The 27,472-nt window shown below is 46.3% G+C and overlaps 1 protein-coding gene across 1 annotated transcript in view; it reads right to left on the reverse strand.

Annotated features, from left to right (window-relative positions):
• LOC119433332 (phenylalanine--tRNA ligase alpha subunit) overlaps nt 1-27,472 on the reverse strand; it is a 110,040-nt gene that overhangs the window by 62,006 nt on the left and 20,562 nt on the right. The window contains exons 2-3 of the mRNA XM_037700481.2: nt 23,171-23,514; nt 1,655-1,838 (exon numbers count right to left, since the gene is read on the reverse strand). Coding sequence (XP_037556409.1) covers nt 1,655-1,838; nt 23,171-23,514 — 528 coding nt within the window. The remainder of the gene's footprint in view (nt 1-1,654; nt 1,839-23,170; nt 23,515-27,472) is intronic.

Consider the following 27,472-nt stretch of genomic DNA (forward strand, 5'->3'; position numbering starts at 1 on the left):
CATCGCTTCAAACGTGCAAGTTGGATGTGGCTAATATTCGTTGGTCAAGCTGGTGCAGGACAAAGCTGGTCTGCACCACGTGGCACGGCGAGACTAGGACACGAGCGTGAGAGCACATTACAGCCCTGTCATGCACATAGCAAATGCTGCACATACGCACTACAGCTGCATGTAGCTCCATCTGCTACGTAGCGTAGATGCCGTCCCGGTGCAGGGTGACGCGACAAGCTCGCTCGCTGAGCTCACTGCGGCTCGCTCAGGACAACCACGTTTGGCGTGTGACGCGTCGTAGATGCCAAAGTCGGAAATAGTAACCTCTACGTGAACATCCAAAATCAAATTTCAACTGCGCACAACAGTGACGTTTCAGTAGGCGGAGTGTTGTGGGCACCACCCTGCTCCGCCACAGCCTTCGCAGTGCAAGGCATTGAAGGAGCAGGAGCACCACAAAGGGGATCTAGGGTGATGTTTTATTGAAAATATTCTTGAAATAGTCTATTTTAGATTCAAATCTATTTCTCGACTTCAATAAAATGTGTTTCAGGTCACTTTATTGGATCCATTCTCCAGAAGTTTGTGTGTCACTGCCATGAGCCAATAAAGGAAGAAAGAAAGAAGAAGAAAAAGCAGAAGATAAGAAGTAAACAAGAAGACACGAGGAGTCGGTGGCAGAAATAAAGAAGAAAGAAGTTAGAAAAAATAAGAGCGTCCGAATAAGAATACAATATGAAAGCAGAAGAAGCGCAAAAGTGCACGTGCAGCTACGTGGCCAATTGGAGAAGAGACACGTAGCCAAAGAGACCAGCCCAGCTACGCTCCGGGACGACGAGGGGCAGAAGGAGCTGGAGGCCGAACAGGACGGGTGGATCGCGGAGACGGCGGCTACCCAATGGAAGCTGTGCCTCAGCTGCTGCGGCCACAACCTGCGAGCTGAGCGAACGCCCCATCGGAAGCCGCAGCTACAGGCTGACGGCGGCGCTTCCCGGATTCCCTGCGGCTACGATCCGCAGGCTAGCGGAGTTGGCCGGACGATCCAGGAGCCTCGGTCACCCCACCGTCCTGACCCCCGAGCCAGGCCAACCGAGGATCAAACGTCGGACACAGCGACGTCGAGTCTACGACACATCGGCAGGCCCAACGACGTGTCATCGGAAGCCGCGACGACGAGGTGACGAGGCCACGTTGGCAGACTTGATGTAAATATTTTGGACTTATGAATTTTAATATCTGAGGACTTTGGGGAATTACTAGAATTCACTCGTGTTGTAAATTGTTTGTTTCGTATTGTTTTCTTTGTCGCTTGTTTTTTCAATTATAAATGTTTGTCATAAACGAGCGACTTGTCCTTGTCTGTCTTTAGTCCACCGAAATCCGTGACAGTCACTTGCAATCTGTTTCTCGTTTTTCCATTCTATCGTTCTCTCTGTTAAGCATTGACATGTTCATAATGCTCAACCGATTTGCCTATAAGTGTGTTGACCAACTTTATCCTCTTAAGTTTGACAAGATGCATTACAGGGATTCTTCTGCAAACTACGGCTAATGAAAAAAAAAAAAAAGAAACAAAGGCTTTTTTTGCTGAAATCAGTACGTTGCTAGGTCATGCGTTTCTGCAGAATACTGCAATAAGGCAGGACCAGCTGAATCTGCCCACCTGAAGCAGGGGGTGCAGGTGCCCACCCTCAGTTGGCTGGCCCAGGGCGGCAAAATTGTACGCCTTGAAGGGTCGTTGCCGCCACTCACCACTGGCCAACAGCTCAGCTGTCAGGTCTGTCTCAGGCTTGCTCAGTTGGGTGGTGAAGTGCTTGCCCCGTTGCAGCTGGTAGCTCTTGACCACCCTGCATGAAGCACAGCCCACCTCAACAACCCTTGTTATGCTTATATTCAGTGCCCTGTACAGGATCATCAAATATGGGTCTGGGCTACTCCTATTGTGAAAACATGGCAGCACAAAGCACATAGATCTCCTGTAAAGGCAAAGTGCATGGCCAAAAGTGTGCTTGTTACCAGTAGGTAAAGTGGCACTAGCCCTTAGTCTGCCTTCCACAGCTGCCCATAGACCATGCAAAAAAGTCTATAGAACCCCCTCAAGAAACACCACTAAGTACAGGCTGGAGGAAATGTCTGCCCATTAAAGAACTGGCAGGACCCATCTCACGATGACTGTCGACGGTAATGAGTTGGCATTGAATCAATATAGCCACACAATGTATTGCCACCGTCGATACGAGTTATGTATGAGGTGTGTAGTGCAGTGATATTCCTTTTTCACGCTTCCCTACGAACACTTGGCGCCATATAGCACCGCCACCGCAAAGCCTGCACGTGGCCTCTAAAAAGCATTGGGCAACCGTGTGTGGCAAACGCTGGGAAATGCGCCATGCTGCAACTGGGCTCCTCTTTCGCGCTTCTTTCTGGAGAAGCTGCGCATCTATTAACACTGCCACAAAGTCCGCACATGGCCTCCGAAACAAGAAGCATGGCCCGCCAGTGCCTGCGAACGCTGAGAATTGTTCCCTCGCTTGGCCGCACAATCAGTGGCACATATTGACTTTTTTTTTATCTTCGTTGGACAGGCACGTAGCTGCGGAGATCAGTGACCTTCGAGTAATTGAAGTTTACAGATATGTGGACGATGATACCAACCTAGACAGTGACACTGCTGACATTAGTAAGTTCACTGCTCTTTCCCAAGAGCTAACATTCACTTTCAAAAAGCCACGAGCAACGAAAATTAAATTATAAGGCTTGCAACTTGAGTTTACGGCCCAGCATGTGTTACATTTAAAACCCCAGGACGTTAATGGCCTTCTACCTTTTGACAGCGCCCACTCCAAGTTACTTGAAAGAGGGGTAGCTACAACGTGTCTTCAGGCCACGCTTGATAAGCCATGTCACCATACAATAGATGTTAGCTTTAGAAACCAGATCATGCGTCTAAATAATGCTGGTTACCCATCAGCCTTTGTCTCAAAAGTTTGTGAAGGCCTTTTGCAAATAAGTGTAAGGAAAGAAAAAATTGCAGAGAGCCCAGTTGGAATGTAACAAAAAGCATGTGATCTTGTACCTTCACATCTCCCATAATGTAAATAAGGTTGCTGAGAGATATAACGTAAATGTGCTGGGGCCGTATTCTGAAACGTTCCACTTCGGCGATAGTTCGCCTAGGCAATAGTCATGTTCAATAAATCAACCGGCTGCTTACCCGTGACGTCAGCATGCATTACCAACACGCGCACTCGAACGCTTCGCAACACACGAGAGAGCACACCATGCGAGTGCAGAGCGGCTTGGGTGTGTTGTTTTCACATGTATTGGCCGCAGAACGACACATCATAACCGCTGTTATAACCGATAATTGTTATAACCGAGTTGCATGAGAAAAAATCAAAATAGGGGCATGGCAGAGGTGTCGAGAAATCTATAATGGAGGGGAGGCCAGTGCCCCTCACCACCACCCTCATTCATCCGGCTACTGATTGAGTTTGACTGTGAACTTGTTTGTTAATTGTGTTAATTGTTTGACTTAGCTTCCTGCGCGCTCCCCGATAGCTTGTAATATGCCGCGACTGTCGACGTTCAAGAATGACACTGCCATAACAATTGCAAAGCGGGATCATGGGCGGCAAATCACGTGCGGTCTCTGCCGGGGCATCGCTTTGCTGGTCCCAAAAGGTGCCTGTTAAAAAATGCAAGAAGGTTGCCGCGGCAGCCTCTCAGCTTGAGAAATCCAGAAGAAATGCTATCGCCACATACTTCTCACTGGCTTGCACGAGAAAACCCCACGTCCGTCAACTTTGCTTGCTTTACGCAAAGTTTGCCTCGCGAAGGTCCCTCGCGAAAACGATGCCCCGGAGGGACTGAATCATCTGTAGGGTCCATTCGTGTTTCATCTGCGCGGTCCATTTGTGTTTCGGAGGGCGGTGCGATGTAAAGCTATGGATGCAGCCCATTCATGTCCGGAGGGATGGAAGGGCGACGGGCGAGGCTAGCAATGCGAAGAAGGCTGGAAAACAGCGCGCGGCGGCATGCAGCTGCTTGAATTTCTTCCTTTTTTTTTTCTTTCCAATGATTTTGCATTCCAGTCTCTTTTGGCACGGACAGCCAGTAGCCAGACTTCATCATTATAACCGATAATGTGGCAGGGTGATTTATAGTAAGCGGGTTATTTCGCCAAAGAAAACATACAAAAGTTGACGGTGCAACAGCTTCTCATACTTAAGACCGATATATTGTTAAAAGCGGTATCGTTATAAGTGGGTTCGACTGTATATGTCGGGAGCACCCAATGACACCGTGATGACAAAATGACGTAGACCGGAACCAGTGGCGTACCAACCATTTCTCGAGTGGAGGGGGGGGCAAACCGCAAGAAATCCGACCTTTCTACCTCTCTCTCTCTCTCTCTCTCTCTCTCTCTATATATATATATATATATATATATATATATATATATAGAGAGAGAGAGAGAGAGACTATATATACATATAGAGTAATAGTACTCCGCATATATATATATATATATATATATATATATATATATATATATATATATTGCGAATTACTATTACAGTAAGCGAAAGAGCCTAGAAATGCGTCTATCAGTTATTTTTATATTTAACAGCCATTGAGCTGTTTATCAATCACACATGGTGAACCATGGTGGCCCGAAAAATTATTTGAATTTGCATTTATTTCTTATCACTATATAAAATTTCAAGATGATGCAGCGACAAAAGGCAATGAGTGTCTCACAGAAGTCTCTTATTCCGCCAAGTGTATATAGCCGCAGTACAGCGCACATAAAAAATGCACATCTGTTACAGCCAATTTTACCAATTAAACAAAGAATTGTACTTGGTTTTGAAATCTACATCATAAGTGTATCTCTAGTTTAGGCAATAGTATTGTCGAGGGTCTACGCAACGAAGTACAATCAACATATACTACTTGCAATATCCACTAGAAAAAAAAAAGACAGCAGATGTGTGCGACTTTCGAGAATTATAACCCGGTTTCCAGCGAAGCTGTTTCTTTCGAACAGTTGCGATAAAGCTTTCAATTTCTTGTAATTACATGGCATACAATAAATAGTTGCCCGTATATGACTGTTCTGTTTGAAACTTTCGTCCCCGTGTAATGCTTTGGAGCACTTCTTGTTGGGAATTTTTAAAAAGCCAGTAATTCATCAACACACATGTTACTTCGCCATAACATTTACCATGGTGTCCTCCCTCCTTCCATTTCTGCCTCCCCCCGTCTTCCTTGCTCAATTTTCGTTTGATTTGATATCGGTTGAGTTCACAGTCCTTCGAGAACAATAGGATAAATTCTTTGTTTGCAGAACACCTTCATAAAGCTCCGGATCACTTGCATGCTTAATTTACTGCAAATGTCATACTTAGACCTCTGTCTTTGAAGTTTACCTACATATTGTCAATAACGTACGCGTCCTTTATTTTTGCTAAGTATAAACAAAATGCCTTGTTCACCGAGGACATCGCTGAAACCAAGTCTGAACGTATTATGTCGCCTTAAAATAGAGACAGAAAAAAGACGGCCCAATAATTATTTCCAACGCTTCTAACAGGACCAGGAATGCAACAATTTTGTCGCACCTTGCAGTTGCCATGCCCCCCCCCCCCCGTCCCTTTTCCACCGAATATACACCTGTTGTAACCTACAGCTATGTCGGGACAGTGGGAAGCATAGCTGATAGCTGTCATATCATTCGCTCCATTACTTGAATAAGAAATGTTTTACAAAGGCTGTGTTTGATCCAGCCGCATGTAACTTCGCATAGAGAGTTTCCATAGCATACCACCAATCCTCACTAAATTTGGTCTTGATGGCCTTTATAGTTCTGCCAGGACAGCCGGCTCAATTTTCCCCGCTCGTTAGACACGCTCACAACACTCTAGAGTGCTTATACGTAATTTATTGTGAAAGCCCCAATTATCCATCTACTCTGAACTTCACCTACACATCACTTATTAACTTGTCCTTACCGTCACCAAACATAATGAAGCTGCCGCCTTGAGTTCGGTGAGGACACCAGGCGAACCTAGTATATCACGCCAGACAATGTAAAAAGAAATAAAATATGAGGGTACAGTAATTTTGGTAAAGCTTCTAAATAAGCCAGAGACGTTAAAATATGCCACGCATTGCACTTAAAACCTGTCTATTCCTTCAATGTATAAAATATCTGAAACGCAGAGTTCTTTTGGGACATTGGGAAACCTAGCAGCAGCATGATACTTTCGAACACTTGCTTACAATTTTTAAAATCTTTATTTGATCAACAAGCATTTACCATCGCACATAAACTTGATGTTTTGGTTCACTTACATCGGCAAAATTTCATCTCAGTTGTAGTTGTCATTATGCCAGCACAGCCGTCTTAGTTTTACACCACTCGTAAAACACACTAATAATGCAATGGACCACTTGCATACGCATTCTACTGGAAAATGCACATTTAACCCACACATTTGGAACATTGCCTACATATTACCCATACCATCACACTAATTATCCGCAGATGTAAACAAGATACCCTCTTTAGTTTTTTCTTTAGCTCACAGAGGACAGTGGAGAAACAAACTAAGAATCTCGTATGATGCACAAAAACACATGGCAAAACGAGGGTTCAGTAATTATCTGCATCACTTGCTTTAAAGCAGGAAAGTGAAAGTTTCGCAACGCAGTGCGCTTAAAATTTTCTCTATTTTGACGGAATTTCGACCGTTTCTCGTGCTGTTGCTTTAGGAGTGTGGGAAGCATTTCAATTAGCAACGGCATGACACCCTGGAATGCTTCAATTAGTAACTTTCTACAAAGGCTGTAAAGAACCTACACAGAATAAACATTTATAGCTCGTCACTCAGAACATTTCTCCGTACTCCGAATAAATAACTCCGCATAGTACTCCGCATAGTTTACATAGAATACCGACGGAAAACAACTGAATGCGTGTATAACGCATAAAAATTGGGAGAGACTATTCAGTAACTGTCTTCGGGAGCACATAAGCAACCTATACAGTGCGAAATTTCAATACACGCCACCAAAAAGTGGCCCTAATTTTTTCACAATATGAAACATCTGCTGTTTTGCTGCTGTCGGGAAACAAGTAATAGTGCAGCTCTTATTTGGAAACCAACTGAAAATGAAATCGACAAGGTGAGAAGTGACACAAGCCTTTAGAAAAAATTAAAGTCAGTGTTCTATTGGTATTGAAATGACCTTCGACCAAGGTCATTTTCACGAACATGTCTACAATAAGTCGTGATCACACAGTGAAATTCTACAGTTATACCTGTAAGTGGTTTGATTATATTTTTGATGGTGATAAGATACTGAGACTGCAACGATGGGTAGGCTATTTCTGGACCGAGATTAAATAGTTCCAGCATTTGATAACCCAACGATTTCGTGTAAGGCACATCAGTATTTGGGCGCGGCTGATTATAATTGTTTATACGGACCTACACCTCGCCAACAGGGTAGATATGACAAGCTTATTGTGCTTTCAAATACAGACCTATCGTCCCCAAAAGCTAGGCATGATGCAAGTAGCGCAAGCTGACATTTGTTAGGGCGGGAACTGCGCAGCGCCAGGCCTTCTCGGCAACGCGAGCGTGTATGCCGAATCCCGCACGTCGTCCGCTACAGCGTGTCCCGAGGAGGCACAAAAGACAGTCCTCGCTGCCCAAGCAAAGAATACTCAGTAAATAAAAGCATTACATACGTGGCCACTCTATTTAGAAAGAAAACTTAGCTTCTGCTGTGGTTTTCTTGGACTCTCCAGCGTGCAGCCAAAAGTGCCTGCTTTCAAAAGTGCCTGCTTTCACTTGCCCCCCCCACTTTTGAGAGCGGTGGGGCAAGTGCGCCCCTTGCCCCCCCCAGTAGATACGCCTATGACCGGAACTACAAGAGGGCGCGATTTATTTTCTGGTTTTGCTCAACTAGCCAATCAGCGCGTGCCCGAAGGCGAAATTGTCGCCTAGGCGAACTATCGCCGCAGTAGAATGTTTCAGAATACAGCCCCCCTTTTTACACCCCGTGCAAGCTGGCAAAACTATGCCCCCTGTTGACTAAGAAAGAAGCATATGTTTGCTCTAAGAAGCATGAATATTGTTTCATCAAAGTTTGCACACATGATGTGGTTTGCGAGATTCCACTGAGTTGCGGCCGTTCTTATATCGGGCAGACAGGCCGGTGTTTCAACGGTAGAGCACGCGAGCACTGACTGGCAGCGAGTGTGCAGCAATATAGGCAGTCACATGGGTGACCATTGTAAAAGATGCGGGTGTAAGCCACAACTGGAAAACCAAAGTTCCTGAAGCAAGCCACAGATAAAACAGAGAGAGATATTGTAGAAGCATACTACATAACTAAAGCGAAGCAGAAATGCATCAGTACACCGTCACTGCTTGATAAGTAAATAAAATTTTTAGATGGTTTTCTTTAGTTTATCTAACGTTGCAATATTGCAGAGATTGTATGCCTGTTAAGTTTTCTTATAATTTTTGTTAAAGCTAGGGTACAAATATAGCTTGGACACTGAAAATAAACGGAAGTCAGCGCATGTGTGTCTTTCTTCGTCGTCTTTCGTCTCGTTTTCTTTGCAATGGTCAAAATTCTTCAAGATCACGAACCAACTAACTCGCACCAGAGTCCTGCTATATGCATCGATACATACATTATAGATAGATGAGTGCGTGAAGTACCCTAAAAATGCTGATGCATTAAAGGTTGACTGGGACCGAGTGTGAAGCGCAAGCCCGTGCTGCACCATCCTTGCACCATTGAAAGCGGCGAATCAACAGGAATGTCCTGACACAGCCCCTGAGATCATCACTGGGTGAATCCAGATAAGAACGGTCCTGGTCACCTTTCCCAATTTTGGTGAAATTTACTTTAGGCGCAGGTTTTGGGCCCAGAACAATGATTCTCAACTTAGTTTTGTAAGAAAAAAATTTTGTTCGCGTGAAAAAAAAAATGCACAAATTTTGGCTGTCAAAAGCACTTTTTTATTTATTTATTCACAGTACCTTACAGGCTCCTCATCGAAGCATAGTGTAAGGGGGGCGTTACATGGTTAATTTTAACATAACATATAAGGTGACAAATACAGAGAAAATGATATAGATATGTGCGGTAAATAGCAAAATGACCATGGAATTACAAGGCATCATAACACGCATCATAAAGAAAAATAGGAACATGACCTAAAGTGTGTAATAAAAGTGCTTATTAGAATCACAATGCTCATTCTCAATTGAGAATACAAATCGATTAAAACAAGTTATACAATGCTTAACATAAAATTAATTTCAACAAGGAAAAAGAAAAACAGGCGAGAACATGTCCGAAACAAGTAAATATGGTATTCGACAAGTATTTAACAGTTAGAAAGCAGGCATGAAATGTTTTTGCAGACGGCTATGGAATGCTCGGCTGTCTGTAATGGAGGCGATATCGTCCGGAAGATCGTTCCAAAGTGAAATGGCACGCGGCAATGCTGATGAATTAAACGCAGATACGCTTGATGCTAACGTGATTATGGAGCCGTCGAGACATGCGCATTGGAGTTTCCAAGGGCAAGACAGGTGGCCTGGTGTGGTTAATGTATCCATGAAGCGAGCATAAAAGGGAAGCGGAACGACGAATTTGAAGAGGGTGCAGTGAATTCTCAAGTTCATTTTCGTTATGCTAGACTTGCGGTCATAATTTCCAGAAATGAACCGGCCAGCCTGGTTTTGACCGCGTTCTAAGTTAGAGATTAAGTAATCTTGGTGGGGGGACCAGATCGATGACGTGAATTCCAACTGTGGGCGAATGCACGTTAGGTACGCCAACTTGCGAACGTTAGGTGGCGTTTTACGCAGGCTGCATCGAGTGTAGCCAAGTGTTTTGGATGGACGCTTTAACGCAGATAGCAGTATTGTGGGGGGACCATGAAAGGTTTTGAGTCAGGTGTATTCCTAGATACTTGTATGACTGAGCACGATTTATGGCAGAGTTGTTAATATAGTAGGAAAAATCTGAGTTGGATTTTTTACGACTGAAAGAAACCACTTTTCATTTGCCGCCAGTTTCCCGCTAGTTTTGCGATTTCTGAACTTTGAGCGCACATAGAGAAACAATGGTACACTTCTCGATCAAAATATTTTTTTCCCACAATGAACAAGTGAAATGCTACCATATGGGTATTTTATTACGCTTGGCTACGGAAGAAATTTTGAGAAAAAAAGTCACAAACATGGTAAACAGACGAAAATACCTGTAATTGAGGAATTTTTTTCTCTAAACCAATGAAAGTGAGGATAATAAAAATCAATGCACATGAAATTTTAAGTTTTCATATTCTGTCTACGTAATTTTTGTTGCTTTGTCAAGCACCATCATATTTAAAGATTGCACTGAAACATAAGTGGTTTTCCAAAAACATCGACATTTGAAAACAGTTTACTGAAAAAAGGCCATTTTTAATTTTTTTTTAAATCACTCTGATTGAAGTCAAGGACGTTGTCTACCACTGTGTCCAAAAAAACGTTGCATTATTTGAGTACCGAACAAGTTACAATGCGTCAAATGTGACCACACTGAGCCCAGCGGCCGCGCCACTGATATTGTGCTGCAGGTCGGATGCAGGTCATTCAAAAAATGTCGCAGTTTCCGAAAGGCGAAGCATCGATTGCGATAGCAAATTAGTAGAGAGCTATTCGGAGTAGGGATAGTAGTTTTATCGGCTGCATAAACTTGGACACATTGGCTTACTAACTGAATTAACAATCGTGGTGTCAGCGCGCACAAGAACATGAATAGATCACGCTGAATGACCGCAGCCAACGACTGTCAAAACGCTGGCAGCAAGCGCAGGTTTGCGCGGTCTATCGCTTCAACGGAAACTGAGCGGCGAATGCACAGCGCATACAAAGGTCAGAGCCGTGTGGAGATAAGAGACGGTGCGGGCGACCGGCACCGGCGGGTAAAGTGCAGAGGAGAAGCTGCCCCCCCCCACCCCCCTCTTCCCGTTTCTTGCTTTCGCGTGGGAGATTGAGTGTCAAGATACGCCTTTGGTGCCGGAGCACAGCAATGCCCCGCCTCCCTCCCTCCCATACCCCAATGGCCTTTCGCGCGACGGTCGCGTTTGCTTTCCGCCGTGCGTTCGCTCTCCGTGATAGCGCGCGTCCCCAGCGTGCTTTCGCTCGTGCATACGGGGCGCGGCGACAATTTTATCGCCCTTGGAATCTATACGGAACCTCACGGCGACGGGGACGCCGACGGCAGGAATCCGGTTGAAATGTCCATATAATTGCTATCGCAATAAAATAATTGTACCCGACATACTCTTAAAGACGCCCTCAAAAAATAAAATAAGAAAAGAGAAAAGAAATGCGACACCAGGTTGTATGGCGCCTCAAGCTTTGTCTTCCGATCCGTGGCAGCGGGCGCTCACGTTTCATCAGTGCCGCTTCGATTGTAAGCGGAGTCCGCTTGCGCGTGACACCGAAGTTCTGAGAGTGAATGAGATAAGGAATGTAGAAAGTGAAAGGCGAAAGTTGTCAGTGTGTCAACAAAGTATATTATATTAGGTCTGCTGGTAGTTTTTCTAAGGACGCCTCCAGTATACGACGCATGCTTCTTCCTCTGCTGTGATCGCTGAAGCCTCATAGTATAGCCTGAAACGCGTGGTTTGTGCTGACGCTCTGCACAGACACAAGAAGAAAATTTTGTATTAGCGGAACTTTCGTCGAGTAAAGGACTGAGACATTGTTCAAATAACGAGAAACAAATGTTCGAGAAACAAATTTTCTCAGCGGGAACTGTGTCAATCGCTTCAAGGCACTGACAGCGGATTCTTCTACTTCCCCGGCTCCTGAGCACACGCTGACACATGAGGATGCATTGTCACTGGTTAAAACATCTGGAAATGATGTTTCATCTAAGTCTGAGGAGGCATCTACGTCACAGGAAGTGTTTGTTCCGAGACAAGCAGCCGTTGAAGAGCTCAACAGGTATCTGCGGTGCCCAGAAGTTTCGCCACTAAAACCTCCACATCTGACTAAAAGAAAACATCGAAGCTCATATGCCAAGTGAAAGGAAGGAGAAATTGAGCATGCTCTCAAGAAGACACTTAGGTCCATTTTATCAGTAGCATATGACACAGAAAGCCAGCCTGTGGCATCCACAGAAAGCGGCAATGCCTGTTCAGACTGGCTAAACAGCTTAAAGCAAGCCTTCAAAGCTTCGGAGTCGTTCCGTGAGTGTTGTCGTCTTTTAACTTTGCTGCCAAAGTCGCTTGACACCAAAGAGATACAACATCTTATCCCAGCAGCGACACCGCTACATGATCCGTAAATCCCAAAAGGGCAAAGAAAATCATGGTGTGTGGTCCGGCCCTGACCCTTACACAAGAAAAAAGGTAAACCAGAATGATCTCAAAGCAGCATTGGAGTATTACACTGAAGACGAGTTTATTTGTAGCCAACGAAGCCCAAATAAGAAGGATGTGGTTCACGTTATACTGGATGCCAAGAAAGACTTTATAGCGAAACGTGTAATGACACATTCTATACGTGAAACTTACCACATGTTTAAGGAAGCTCACCCTGACACTGCAATCGGTGGTTCTACTCTATGCGACCGAAATAGATTTCGCCCACACCAACGCAGGAAGTGTGTGTCTGTGTGTATTGTGCGAACATAAAATTGGCAGTATGTGCGCTGAAAAAGAACTCCGGTCAGAAGTACCGAAGAGTTTCGCGGCCTTTGCCTGTGCAGTCCCTTTTCCCTTAAGTGCGAACTTGGAGAGCATCCAGCGTGTCCAACGACAGAGCTCTTACACTGACTGACCTTGCAATTCCTGAAGATGAAGAAATATTATATGCGACTTGGGAGAAAGGTGACTTAATAAAGAAGGAGTCTACCCTGAGTGTATTCTTGGAGCACCTTCAGACATGCCTAAAGAAATGGATAAGCCGCAACTACATCAGGCGTATTCAAGGTGGAGCAATCAGTAAAGGAAAAAAGTGTGCAGAAAGCAAGTGTTCTTCTGCATCCCGATTTTGCAGAGAACTGGACCGTCATGCTACCAGACGAAATTCAGTCTTATCACTGGAGCAAAAGTCAAGTCACCATATTGCCACGTGTCTTGAAAAGGGGGCTGACGACGTTTATTGAGAGCGGCTGGGCTCTGGAGAAAACGGTGGCGAAAGCTAGCTATCGAGCAGGGCGGATAGCACGCGCACTTCTTTCTTCTTGCGCCTCTGCGCTTGCCCTATTCCCACTACTACAGGTGACATTTCCCCCCTTCCTCGGAAAAAGTATCGGCTCGATGCTCAAAAAGTGGTGTGGGAAAGGAAAAAAACAAAAAAAAGAAAACAAAAAAAAACAACACAGGCTCAATCAAGATGCTCGTGCACAGAACACAGCGAGAGCTACAGCAACGTAACTAGAAACAATTCTCTACCTCTCTAGAAACGGAGAGATAAGTACATTAGGTGCCAATGGGAGCGTAAAAATCACGAACGCGCAACGTAGGGCTTCATGCGTACGACGTGAACTACGTCAGAACTAGGTGGTTGTCGACGCCGTGTTTGCGCCGCACTGTCTGGAACGACTTCATAGTCCACGTCACTAATGCGGCGCAGCACTTTGTAGGGGCCAAAATACCGACTGAGCAACTTTTCACAAAGGCCATGGCGGCGAACAGGGTTAGACACCAACACTTGGTCTCCGGGCCTGTAGCGCACTTGCCGATGACAGATGTTATAGCGCCGTGCATCTGCGTGTTGCTGCTCACCGATGTGCAGCCGCGCGAGCTGGCGAGCCTCCTCAGCGCGCTGAGCAAATTCTTCGGCGTCAGTAGTTAGGTGCTCAGCGTCGTGGCACGGAAGCATAGCATCCAGCATCGTCTGTACTTCGCCGCCGTAGACAAGGCGAAATGGTGTGAAGCGCGTTGTTTCTTGTACGGCGGTATTATACGCGAAGGTCACATAGGACAGGATACGATCCCATGTTTTGTGCTGGACGTCGATGTACATAGAGATCATGTCGGTGATGGTCTTGTTTAATCGCTCCGTAAGGCCGTTGGACTGCGGATGGTAAGCGGTCGTCTTTCGATGCCTGGTGTTGCTTAGTTGAAAAATTTCGTCCGTGAGCTGTGCCGTAAACGCCGTTCCTCTATCTGTGATAACAGTGGCTGGGGCACCATGGCGCAATACAATGTGACACATGAAGAACTGCGCTACCTCAGAAGCCGTGGCTCGTGGGAGCGCCTCTGTCTCGGCATAGCGGGTTAAATAGTCAGTGGCGACAAGAACCCACTTGTTGCCGTCGGTTGACAGAGGAAAAGGCCCAAGAATGTCCAAGCCGACTTGGTCGAATGGCTTATGAGGTGGTTCAATGGGTTGCAATACCCGGCGGGCTTCAGGGGTGGTGACTTTCGTCGCTGACATTCACGGCAGCCTTTAACATACTCCTTGAGAATGGCTTATGAGGTGGTTCAATGGGTTGCAATACCCGGCGGGCTTCAGGGGTGGTGACTTTCGTCGCTGACATTCACGGCAGCCTTTAACATACTCCTTGACGCTTGCTGAAAGTCCGGGCCAGTAATACATCTGGCGCACTCTAGCAAGCGTTCGTGAGGAGCCGAGGTGGCCAGATGTAGGCTCGTTGTGGCAAGCGAAAAGAATATCGTCCCGCAAGTCTTTGGGAACTACTAGGAGGTAGGCTCACTCATTCGGGCGGGCGTTCTTCTTGTACAGCACATTGTCTCGTAGACAGAAGGACGTCAAGACGCGACGTAGATGGCGTGGTATGGTTGTTTGACGGCCCACTAAGTGGTCGTTGAGAGGTTGAATTTCAGCGTCGTCACGCTGCGATTTGACCAAGTCTGACGTAGTAAGGGCACCCAGGAAGCCGTCGTCGTCCTCTGACTGTCGACTGACAGATTCGGCGGGAGCACGCAGACAACGTGTCGGCATCTTCGTGCTTGCGACCAGACTTATAAACTATGGTGATGTCGAATTCCTGTAGCCACAAGCTCCACCGTGCCAGCCGTCCTGAAGGATCGCGTATGTTCGCCAACCAACATAGAGCATGGTGGTCTGTCACCACTTTGAAGGGACGGCCGTAGAGATAAGGGCGAAACTTCATGATCGCCCAGACGACCGCGAGACACTCTTTTTCTGTAGTAGAGTAGTTCGCCTCGGCACGGGACAGCGAGCGGCTAGCATAGGCTATTACTCGTTGAATGCCGTCTTCACGTTGGACGAGTACTGTGCCAAGGCCGATGTTGCTGGCGTCATTATGCACCTCGGTGTCAGCCTCTTCGTCGAAATGTGCCAGGACGGGTGCTGACTGCATGCATTGGCGTAGTTCAGCGAAGGCCGCCTGTTGCTCATTCGTCCAGGCAAATGGCCAGTCATCCCTGGTAAGGCGAGTCAGGGGTTCCGCAATCTTCGAGAAGTTGTCGATGAAGCGGCGATAATACGCACACAAGCCCAGGAAGCGTCGGACGGCCTTCTTGTCGGCAGGAGGAGGAAAAGCTGCCACAGCGGCAAGCTTGTCGGGATCGGGTCGAACTCCTTTGGCGCTGACGACATGTCCGAGAAACTTGAGCTCTTCACAACCGAAGTGGCACTTCTCTGGTTTAAGCGTGAGGTCAGCCGATCGGAGCGCTTCTAGCACATGCCGCAGGCGATGAAGATGTTGCTCAAATGTTTCAGAAAAGACAACTACGTCGTCAAGATACACAAGGCAAGTATGCCACTTCAATCCAGCGAGGACAGTATCCATCATTCGCTGGAAAGTTGCTGGGGCTGAACACAAACCGAAAGGGAGCACTTGAAATTCGTAAAGGCCGTCGGGAGTCACAAAGGCAGTTTTCTCCCAGTCTCGTTCGTCTACCTCGATCTGCCAGTATCCACTTTTCAAATCGAGTGACGAAAAGTACTGGGCACGCCGCAGTCTATCTAACGAGTCGTCGATACGTGGCAGTGGGTACACGTCCTTTTTAGTTAAGTTGTTGAGCTTCCGGTAGCCGACACAAAAGCGTAGTGTTCCGTCTTTCTTTTTGACAAGAACGACCGGAGACGACCATGAGCTGTTGGAAGGTTCGATCACGCCGTCTTCAAGCATCTCTTGTACTTGCGTACGAATCGTTGCGCGTTCCGTTTCTTTGCCGACAAGCGGTAAGGCTGCTGGTGTATCGGGCGTGCGTCGTCGCATGTGGTGATCCTGTGCCTTGTAACCGAAGTCTGGCGTACTTTAGACGAGCTTGCGAAGCATGCCCTGAATTCAAGCAAGAGCTCGTGCAGTGCTGCCTGTTTGTCGTTAGATAACTCGGAATTAATGTCGACGGTTCCCAGTGACTTGTCAGCCAGCCTCACTGGTTCAGGGGCAAAACATTCAGCAATGTGTTCTACTTCTTCGGCACACGCTATTGAAGTACCGCGGAAGAGGTGTCGATGCTCGTTACTAAAGTTGGTGACTAGAAACTTGGATCGGCCATCATGAAGCTGTAGCACACTCCTCGCCGCACAAACACCTTGCGTCAGTGGATGCGCTAAGTTACTTTCTGCGACCACTCCACCTTCGCGCATTCCACCGCACATCACTTCGACTAGAACACTGGCTTGTGGAGGAAGCTTAACACTGTCGGCAGAAATACGTAGGGAGTCATCACGTTGTTTGTCGTCGTTTGTGTAGATTGCTTGGTCGGCTGAGAAGGTCACTACACCTCCTCGTAAGTCAATAACAGCGCCATATTCCTGCAGGAAGTCAACTCCGAGAATGAGGTCGCGGGAGCATTCGCGTAGAACAAGGCAACTCGCCTCGTATGTCGATCCTCGAATTCAAACTCTTGTCGTGCAGGATCCCAGTGGAGTAACGACGTGACCGCCAGCCGTACGAATCTGCGAGCCATGCCAAGGGGTAATTACTTTCTTCAGAAATGTCGCCATCTTCCCGCTTAATATAGAATAGTCCGCTCCGGTATCCACTAAAGCGCTAATCGCGTAACCGTCGATCACCACCGGTATGTCGAGAAAAAGCCGGTCATTCCGTTCAGCTGCAGTTGATGTCGGACCGGTACCCTTCTTTACTCGTGTCGATCGGAGGTCTTCAGCATGTCGACTGCCAGCGGCCTCGCCCCCAAAGGTCGCTGTAGTTAGTTTTCCCGGCGGGGACTTGGCGACCGTCCACTCGAATACCGCTGGGGCGATGGTGAAAATCGCCTTGGCGACGGCGAGCGTGACTGCCGCCTGGTAGGCGGTGGCATGCGTTGCTGAGCCAGATAATCCTCAATGTCCCGCTGTCGTTGGCCCAGTCAGGGTGGCGGCGAATAGACGGAAAAGCCCCGCAACCCGAGGCGTCGGTATGGGCACTGGCGGTACAAATGATCTGCCTCGCCACAGTGGAAACACAGAGGATGGCGGAAACGTCTGACTTCCGAGGGGACATGCGTCGATCATCGGCGTAATGCACCGGTTGCTCTTGCGGAAGCACAACCAGAGAAGCGGCATGGGGAAACGGTGGAGGCGTGCGTCGTTCCTCGATGTATGGCACCGGTTGGGCTGGTGGGAGTGCAACCGGATGAGCGGCCTGAACAAACAGTGGTGGGGATGAAGCAGGCTGTCGCAAGACTTCTGCGTAGGTTGCATGGTGGTGTACAGAAGGTGAAGGCGCGGTGTTAGGCAAAGGAACGGTAGACCGGAGCGCTTGGTGCACTTCATCTCTTATAACACTCGCAATGGAACTCACCGTGGCTTGTGGGGTGCCGTAAACCTTCAGTATCTCTTCGCGCACAATGTTGCGGATGATGTCTCGAAGGTTGTCATTGTGGCTTTCAATGGCCGTCGACATGTCCGTAGTCGCGTTCACTTGCCGCTGGTAAAAAGAGCGCTGCTGAAGCATCTTCTCCATACTGACCGCCTCGGATAGAAATTCGGCGACAGTCTACGGAGGATTGTGCACCAGACCAGCGAAGAGCTGCTCCTTCACCCCTCGTATCAGGTGACGCAACTTCTTGTCCTCGGTCATTCCAGGGTCTGCTTGTCTGAAGAGGCGCGTCATATCTTCGACGAACGCAGTAACGCTTTTCTTGGGAAGCTGGACGCGGACCTGAATTGCTCGTTCGGCTCGTTCGCGGCGATCAGGACTGGCGTAAGTGTCCAGTAGATGACGGCGGAACTCGTGCCACGACGTCAGTTGCTCCTCACGGTTTTGAAGCCATGTACGCGCGCCGTCCTCGAGGCAAAAGTAGACATTCCTACGTTTAGTCGCGTCGTCCCATTTGTTGTATTCGGCGACGCGCTCGAAGTCGGTCATCCAGTCTTCGACGTCTTCGAAGATGTCGCCATGGAACGACTTCGGCACCAGCGGGTTCTGAAGTGTATACCGGTTCGTCATTGCACGTTCCATACCGGTTGAGGTAGTCTGAAGCACTACGGTGCCTTCAGGGGGCAGTCCCCGGATCCTGCGGCTGGTCCGATGGACGGGAGTATGGACTAACACAGGGCTGGTGCTTCTACTCCCAGGAGGAGTCTGTGGCATGAGTGAGAAATACCCAGCACCTCCACCACTTTGCCACACGTCTTCAAAAGGGGGCCCGACGACGTTTATTGAGAGCGGCTGGGCTCTGGAGAAAACGGCGGCGAGAGCTAGCTATCGAGCGGGGCGGTTAGCACGCGCACTTCCTTCTTCTTGCTCCTCTGCACTTGCCCTATTCCCACTAGTACAGGTGACAATATTCACCTGTGTGGCCACGACCCAGAAAGGGGCGCAATGTTTTGCTGTTGTAAGCGATGACATGTGCCATGACTCAGCCCATGCATGCTACACCGTGGATAAGGCGCACGAATAGCTTGAAGAGCACAACGCAGTGTACGCTCATATTACTTATGTCAGTGACGGTGCTGCTGCTCATTTCAAGAACAAATTTCAAATTCGTGAATTCAAAAACAACTGGTATGCATCAGCCGAGTGGTCATTTTGCGCTACTGGACACGGAAAGAAATACTTGCGATGGAATCGAAGGCATTGTGAGGCACCAGGCACATTACATTACCTTCGAAATCCCGCCTCATCTGCCATCAACTCTGCTTCCGATATGGTACAAGTCTTTACTCCTAAGCTACCAAAGGTTACATTTACGCTCGAAAAGCTGACATTGAATCTTTCAGGTGAGTGAACGCAAGAGAATGGGTTGCGGGTCCTGCAAGGCCTGGCATTCAGTCGTGGCAAATGTGGGAGTGCAAGCGAACTCGTAGCTCCGAACTGCAGTTGTTCGTTGCAAGAACAGTTGCTTCGGATAAGCGACTTGTTCGGCAGTGAAATCGAATGTTGCATGTTCTTAAAAAGGTGCAAGACCAGATTAAATAAATATATCCCCATGGCAACAGTACTGTCAGCCTTCTTCCTCAGCCACATTGGCACACAACATGCGCAATTGTGTGGTTGAAAAAGGTTGTAACCCACACAGGACAGCATCGCTTGTTGGCAGCGCTATATCTGAACAATGAATATTACATTGAATGAGTTTCTACCATAGCTCAACAAATCAGAACGCACTAAATCCATGTTGCGGACACTAGGCTGAGTGTGGTCACATGCGACGCATTGTAACTTGTTCAGTATTCAAATAATGCATCGTTTTTTACGCACCAGTGGTAGACAACGTACTTGACTTCAACCAGAGTGACTTTCAAAAGAATTAAAAATGGCCTTTTTCAGAAAAGTATTTTCAAAGTTCAATGTTTTTGGCAAACCACTTATGTTTCAGTGCAATTTTTAAATATAACAGTGCTTGACAAAGCAATGAAAATTATTTAGAAAAAATGTGAAAACTTATAAGCTCATGTGCACCGAGTTTTATTATCCTCACTTTAATTAGTCAAGAGCAAATAAATTCCTGAATTACAGGTATTTTGGTCCGTTTGCTATATTTGTGATTTTTTTTTTCTCAAAAATTCCTTCCGTAGCTAAGTGTAATAAAATACACATAAGGTAGCATTTCACTTGTTCTTTGTGGGGAAAAATTAATATGATCGAGAAGTGCACCATTGTTTCTCTGTGCGCGCTCAACGTTTAGAAATCGCAAAACTGTCGGAAAAGTGTTTTTGAAGGCCGAAATTTGTGCATTTTTTTTTTTTCAGGTGAACAACATTTTTCACAAAACTAAGTTCAGAATCATTGTTCTGGGCCCAAAACCTGCGCCTAATGTAAATTTCATCAAAATCGGGAATGGTGACTAGGACCACCTGTTTGTTCTTATCTGGATTCACTCCATTGCGATTTCTGAAAATTTTCCAGAGTTCACAGGAACTTTGAGTGTCATGAAATGTCTTGTTCAAAAAACATTTAAAATTCCGAGAAAGATGAAAAAAATGTGGTAGAAAGTGGAAAGGTATAAATACTCTGTACATCATTCCACAGGTACTTCGTGGGTAAAAATATGAGGGTGGATCAAATATAAACCAGACTTTTGCTGTCTAAAGCATTCTTTAGAGTAACGCGCTATGGCTCAAGGGCGTGTTGGGTCAGCGGGTCAGGAGTCACAAGCAGCTGGCTGGTCTCATTCCATTCCTTCAGTCTGTCATATGATGTCTGAGAAAGAGGGACACATGTCAATTGCATGATGTATTATTATTATATTGTTGCTTGCTTGTGAGGATGTAAAACAAACCGAAATTCTACCCAAGTTGACAGCACAGTTCAAGGATCAAACACAGTCAAGGCCGTGAAGAGGTTGAAAACAAGAACCATGTTCATCACCCATGGACGAGCACAACGAAGCAGCACATTCAAGCAGTTTGTGACCGTCTGGGGGCAGCCGACATTTGAATGTTTCTGAAGTTTGTTCCAGAAGAGAGGGCACAACTGACCTAGGACTCCGTAATGTGTCTGCCCATTGGGTCCCAGGACTTCGAAACAGAAGTTGGCAAGTTTGCACGAGTGTGAGTGGCTCTCAGTGCAGTTAGCTCAGGAAAGATATGCATTTTTTAATTGCAGCATTACCTGCAATGAAACTTAATTGAGTACGCCACAACACGCCCGAGTCTAAACAAGCAAGCATGGAGTAAAGAAAAAAGGCGAGACAGCCCCTTTCAAAGCCAGGTCTTGGCAGTCAAGTGGCAAGGTGAGTGCAACAGTTTCTTGAAACCAGCGTGGCATTTTGCACATTGATTTGTAGCACGATGATCGCACCGTCAATGCAGCATACGACTCTGAGCTTCTGAGTGAGATTAAACTTTCTATTCACTGCAAAAGGTGTGACCAACCAATACGTTAGACGATTTTTCTCCATAACAACGGCAGGCCCCACACTGCAGCTGTCGCAAGCACAAATTAGGGGCTGAACACCACTGGAACACCCTACCTATAGCCCTGACTTGTTGCCCTGGGTCTTTCGTCTCTTTGAGATACTCAAGGAGGCTCTAGGAGGCCAACGATTAAATTACGATGCACTGGAGGACTATGCCTGCGACTGCCTGCCGACACAAGCCACTTCTTTTTACTGTGACAGCATTAAATAAGTACAGATCCGCGGGGAAAAATTCATTTCTAATTCAAGAGATTATGTAGAAAAATGTATACTTGGTTTATTTCTAACTGCAAGTAAAAAAAAATTAAAAAATTAAAATCTACTATACATTTGACCTACCGCCGTGATTACACTTATGTGCTCCTCATAAAGAGTTCGAAATAGTAGGATAACTGCCTGTTCTATTGCACCAAACCACTAAGGTCTCAAAACTTAAAAACACAGGCCCCGCACTATACACAAAGTAGCATTGCTTGAACATGCCTCGATGCTCAGAGTGTACTGCACGTAAACAAGCTTTCAAACTTAATGCGACGCTTTGTGCTGACATTTTCAAACTGAGACCAGTTCCATTTGCAGCTGTCAAATGATGTTCAACAGAGGTGCAAAAAGCAATATTCCCCAGCACATCTCAATCCATGGTTTCCAACTATTCACCACGAAACAAGCTTCAGAGCAGACTGGTGCATCAATGACCAAGTTAGAGAGCATGCTCTAAAAGCTAGGAAGTATGCACATTTGGTCTTCTATATTACAAAGTATGAATGTGAGGTGTGGTTTCACGAGACCAGGATTCTAGGTAGGTATGCAAGTAACATGGTTGGATTGGCTGTAGAAGCTTTGTTCATTGGCAAGCATTCCAATTTCTGTATAAGCCAGGCGTGTTAGGCCTCAGCTTGACTTTTTGAAGGATTGTATCTGACACACGAGTTAATTCTTGCCGAGATGCCTTCGTGCTTTCATATGAAGATGTGGCATGACACATGCGATCGAACGAGCCTATAAATCGGTGGTGTGTTTATAAAAATAACCAGTTGTAAGAGGCGCATGTCCTCGCTGTTACTTGTGTCTATGTCTAAATTATTCGTGCTTAGTATTCAAGTTAACGTGTTCAGTCCTTTTACAGTATACGCAAAATCACCATTTGTGAAAGGACTACTAACTTCAAGTTCACTGTCCACATAGATCTTCAGACTGAGATTCAAGACAGCTAAGGTTAGCTGTTGTGAATACCATCTCTTCAATGCTCCCATCAGACCTCATGGTGCCATCTGGACAAGACTCAGAGCGCTATGCCTTGTGCCATTCTGGCTTTCATGGTGTAAAAAACTGCACTAAAAACACGGGCAGAAGGAAGAACACAGGACGAATGCTGGTCCTGTGAGAAGGAAGAACACAGGCAGCGTTCGTCCTGTGTTCTTCTGTCCGTGTTTTTAGCGCTGTTTTTTACACCATGAATGCATGCCAACAAGCTCGCCTTCAGACCCTTCCATTCTGGCTAGTTGTACTATCTGGCCTGCTTTTTAAAATCAAATGAGAGAGAGCAGAAAGGTTGCCTTTCGGAAGTTTGTTTCTGCCTTTGACCAGGAATGTCTCGTTCTGTCTTTTTTTTTGTTGAGAACCATGTCTGCATGCATAAGTTCACGATGGTACATTTGCTGGTGGTGGCTGTGTTGTCACGATGGGAAACTTAGCCTCGTCAGGCAGGTGTGTGCACACAAAGAAACCAAACATGAATTTGGAAGTAATGGAAGACCTAGCCCATATAAAGATGTTCCCTATAAAGATGGCCCATATAAAGATGACTTGCAATGTTATCAGTGAGCTTACACCTGGCGCAGCAGCTTCCGGCGCTTGAGCTCTTGCCGCTGGGCATCACCCAACAGGTGGGCCTGGCCGTCGCGCACCTGGCAGAGGCTGGCCTGCACCACATCTGGTGGTGGCTGTGGATAGGATGGGCGCACCGTGCCGTGCTCCTTGTCCAGCTGCACCCAGCCTAGGGCTAAGGCCTTGCTCAGGCCAAGCTGGTCGCCCCGCCCTAGTAATGCCCGTGGCACGCCCTCAGGCCCCAGCTGGCGCACTAGGCGACCCTCGGGGCTGCCCTGCTGGCACACGTCGGTTCCCTCTGCAGTGAGCTCCCAGTGCTCACCGCTTTGCTGCTCCACCTGCAGAACCTGGACACCAAAGTTGCAACCCAGCAATGTTAGTGCTTCTGAAGTTGGCACTGCACTTGGCAGCACCTACTTGTTCATATCACACAGTAGACGGGCGGATTTTGTCCATTCAGTCACCCAGCCCTGATATATGACCCTGGGAAAAATACTATAGCAGTTAAGCAGCTTTGAATGTTGTAGTGCTTTCATTCCCTGTCAGCAATACCTTCACGGTCAAGCCTTACTGCACCAACAGGCATCTGTTGACAATGACAGCAGCTCTGAAAAACAATATTGAGTGGAAGCAAGCCAGCCATCAATTTTATTCCGTCGCACCAAGATGCATACAGAAAGCAACATCTCATAGAGAATGATCAAGCAAGAATGAATCCCTGTGCCGGTGTAGCCACCTGGTGGCACAGAGCCAAAGAAAGAGCTACTAGTGCTGTAACCCAGTGCGAAACATTTTAAACATTTAAAGAGACATGTTCACAATTGCGCTATTGCCGAAAATTTACACCAGCAGCAAAGCAGAATACACTTGGTTACTGCTATAATAGCTCTGTGTTAGTGTGGTTGAGATCTGTGCTACCAGGTGGCTGTACCGTGCAGGCCGTTTACCGTTTGCCTCTCATCCGGTAAAACGCCCAATCTGCTTGCGCTTACCCGAATACCGAACACGCTTAAACTCTCTATTATGGTTGTAATCCTCCGACATGAAATGACGGCCGCAAATGCGTAGACCCTGGCGCCGATCGGATACCGACAGTTCGATGCGCTGCAGCCACTCCACTTGTCTGCTGCCTTGCAGAGGGACACGATGTCGCAGCTTGACATACTGCCGATCACTATGTTTGCAGCCCACAACGCAACAAGGGCGAACCATGGTGCTCGCGAAAACAAAGCTCAGTCCCTTGAACTTCCCCATACTGTGGCTACCAGAATGAAAGAGAAGATGACAGTGTGTAAACACCGCTAAACAAGAGCCAATCCGCCGCTCCTTTGACGTCTGCAAAGAACCTCCAGAACATAAATGTGTTTGAAATGTTGCGCGTCCCCCTTGAGAGAGTTAATGTTTCTAAAAGATAAAGACATGCTAAAAATGCCTTTAGAGCATTATTGCTTGTTTACACATAATATTAATGCGAAATAACAAAATGGAAAACTGCAGAATTCGGGCACTTTACACGAGACAGGCACTTTCAGTTTCGGTTTTACTTTTATGTTTTACACGAGACAGGCCCTTTCAGTTTCAGTTTCACAGGTGCCGGATAGGGTTACATTTTCTGCGATATATTTAGAACGAAACAATATAGGAACAAAGGCTTTAGTGCAAAATGCTCCTCCATAAATTGTACATCGAAATAAAAAATGTTTGAAAAAAAAAAAGTTTTTGGTTTTCAACTTGGCCTCATACCTTTTAGCATAGCTGAATAGTGCAACATGTTTTTGTCTATTTTCACAGAACAGACCTTGGGTTTTAAGAACTAAGTTTCTAATCACTGACAATTTACAATCGTTAACAATCTTTCTTCACCCCTTTCCTATGCCATCTCCAAGGTAACGTTGTAGGGCCGCTACTATTTTTAATATACAATAATGATCTTCCCAATAAGTTATAAAGCGGAGGGCGAATTTTCGCATATCAGCGGTATGCCACGCTTCAGCGGTATACGGTATACAACTCCTTCCTCACACTTCACAAAAGGATTCGTATGTTTAATGGAACACCCTGCTTTCTTAGAGTTATCAGAACCAATCAGGCGGCACAAAGTAGCAAGTTTTCTGGGTGCGGAAAAAACCACAGGAATTTTGTATTTCACGGCGACGTGTTTAAGATTGTGCGCCACTTTGTGAGAATACGGAATCACCACTGTTTTGGCTTTCTTTTCGAATGTTTGACCTTCTTCAGTGCTTCTCTTTCTTTCTTTTTTCACCTTTTTCAATAACGCCTCCGAAACTGCGCTTAAAACCGAACAAGGGAAGCCAGCCTTCCTCAATTTCAAAATCTGTTCGTCAAAGCTTCCTTGTGCCTTATGACAGCACGATTTTTTAAGGGCGGATTCGAGGCACATAGTGGCAATCGCACGTTTAACAGTCTTGGAGTGTGTAGACTCATACGGCAACAATTCCTTGCGGGCACGGGGTCGATACATCCAGCAGGAACCTTCGTCAGTAAGGGTTATGTCAAGATCTAAAACCTGCAAGCTGTTATCCTTGGCTAGTTCAAAAGTAAAATCTAAGCCTTTGCCGTGCTGTTTAAATTCAGATAAAGTGCCCTGCACAGTATGGGAGTAAGTCATGGGAAAATTTAAAAATCATCAACGTACCTAAAAACCTTCAGCACTTTGCCATCGTCAAACACCATGGATAGCGTTCTGTCGATGTCCGCAAGGAAAATGTTGCACAGTACGGGAGCCACACACGAGCCAATAAAAATTCCTTTCTTTTGCACATAAAACTGGCCTTGAAAACAAACAGCTGTTGAGCACAGATAAAACTCCAGGAGTGTTATGAAGTTATCCACAGAAATTCCCGCGGTATTCTGAAAGGACAACTGCCCGTTCATCTCAATGCAGCTCAGGACGGCAGCTAACAGTTCTTTTAGCGGAATAGAGTAAAAAAGATCAACAACATCTATTGAAAACAAGCATCCTAGCGACATAGTCTCACGTAAAAAAGCTATGATGTCAAGGCTATTCCTTACCATGAATGGGTCATCTATAATCAAGGTGTTAAGCTGCTTGAGAAGGTAACGGCTAACGTTGTTTTGCCAGGAACCTCTTTCACTCACAATACATCTGAACGGTATATCATCCTTGTGCGTTTTTGCAGTAAAAAATACATTCAAAAAGTTTTCCCAACTTTTCTGGACACCGTTCGCGAGCTTCTATAGTCCAAGGTCTACACACAAAGATATGGCACGGCTCTTTTCCTTACTTGGCTTCAGTCTCGTTAGCTTGAAATTCCTCTGGATGGCTTGTAAAGCTTTTTCATTGAACATGCCCGACGGCATGGCCACAAACCCACCTTCCTTGTCAGCCTGCAGGAGTCGAAGCTTATTGTCCTTGAAAAAATTCACGATACGTTTTGTAGGGGTTCTTGGGCGAGTTCCTTTGTTGGACACCGTTCTGGCCAGGCTGTCAACTCCGTCCAGCAGACACCTTTCCTTGTCCTCTGGTGCAGCTTTGTTGGAAATCCTTCTATTCAAGGAAAGCAGCTCATGTGCCGGGATTTTCGGCTCGGAGCTGAACTTGGGGCCTTTTTCTTGAGGACATCAGCGATGTCTTCCGGGATGAAAGCTCCACCGAGGACTTGCAACGCTGTGCTGCTGGCTTTGTTTGTTTCGCTTCCTTTGGGAAGTATGGGTAGGGTCTTACGCCATAAAAATTCCTAATAAAATCTTAAAATTCCATAAAAATTCCATAAAAATCTTAAACACGTCGCCGTGAAATACAAAATTCCTGTGGTTTTTTCCGCACCCAGAAAACTTGCTACTTTGTGCCGCCTGATTGGTTCTGATAACTCTAAGAAAGCAGGGTGTTCCATTAAACATACGAATCCTTTTGTGAAGTGTGAGGAAGGAGTTGTATACCGTATACCGCTGAAGTGTGGGAAAGAGTACGTCGGCCAAACTGGCCGATGTATTAATGATCGCCTACGGGAGCATAAGCTTTCATTGAAATATGGTTATGGCTCAAACTTGCCTCTTCATTGCAAGGCCTGCGGCAATGAAAATAAACAAGCATGTGAAGCAAGGCTTCAAGATACTACAATCTTGTTTAAACGTAAAGACTCTGTGGCACGTGAATTGTTGGAGGCCAACCAGATTAGGAAGAGAGGGGAAACATGTGTCAGCTCCTCGTCTCTGAATATATACACAAATGAAAGTGTGTTTTTAGATAAGTTTTAGATTCGCCATTTCCTTCATGTATTCTTCAGTGTTCTCACGCGTGCGCATTCATACAATCAGTGTTCC

This window comes from Dermacentor silvarum, chromosome 11, assembly GCF_013339745.2.
Source record: "Dermacentor silvarum isolate Dsil-2018 chromosome 11, BIME_Dsil_1.4, whole genome shotgun sequence".
NCBI lineage: Eukaryota > Metazoa > Arthropoda > Arachnida > Ixodida > Ixodidae > Dermacentor > Dermacentor silvarum.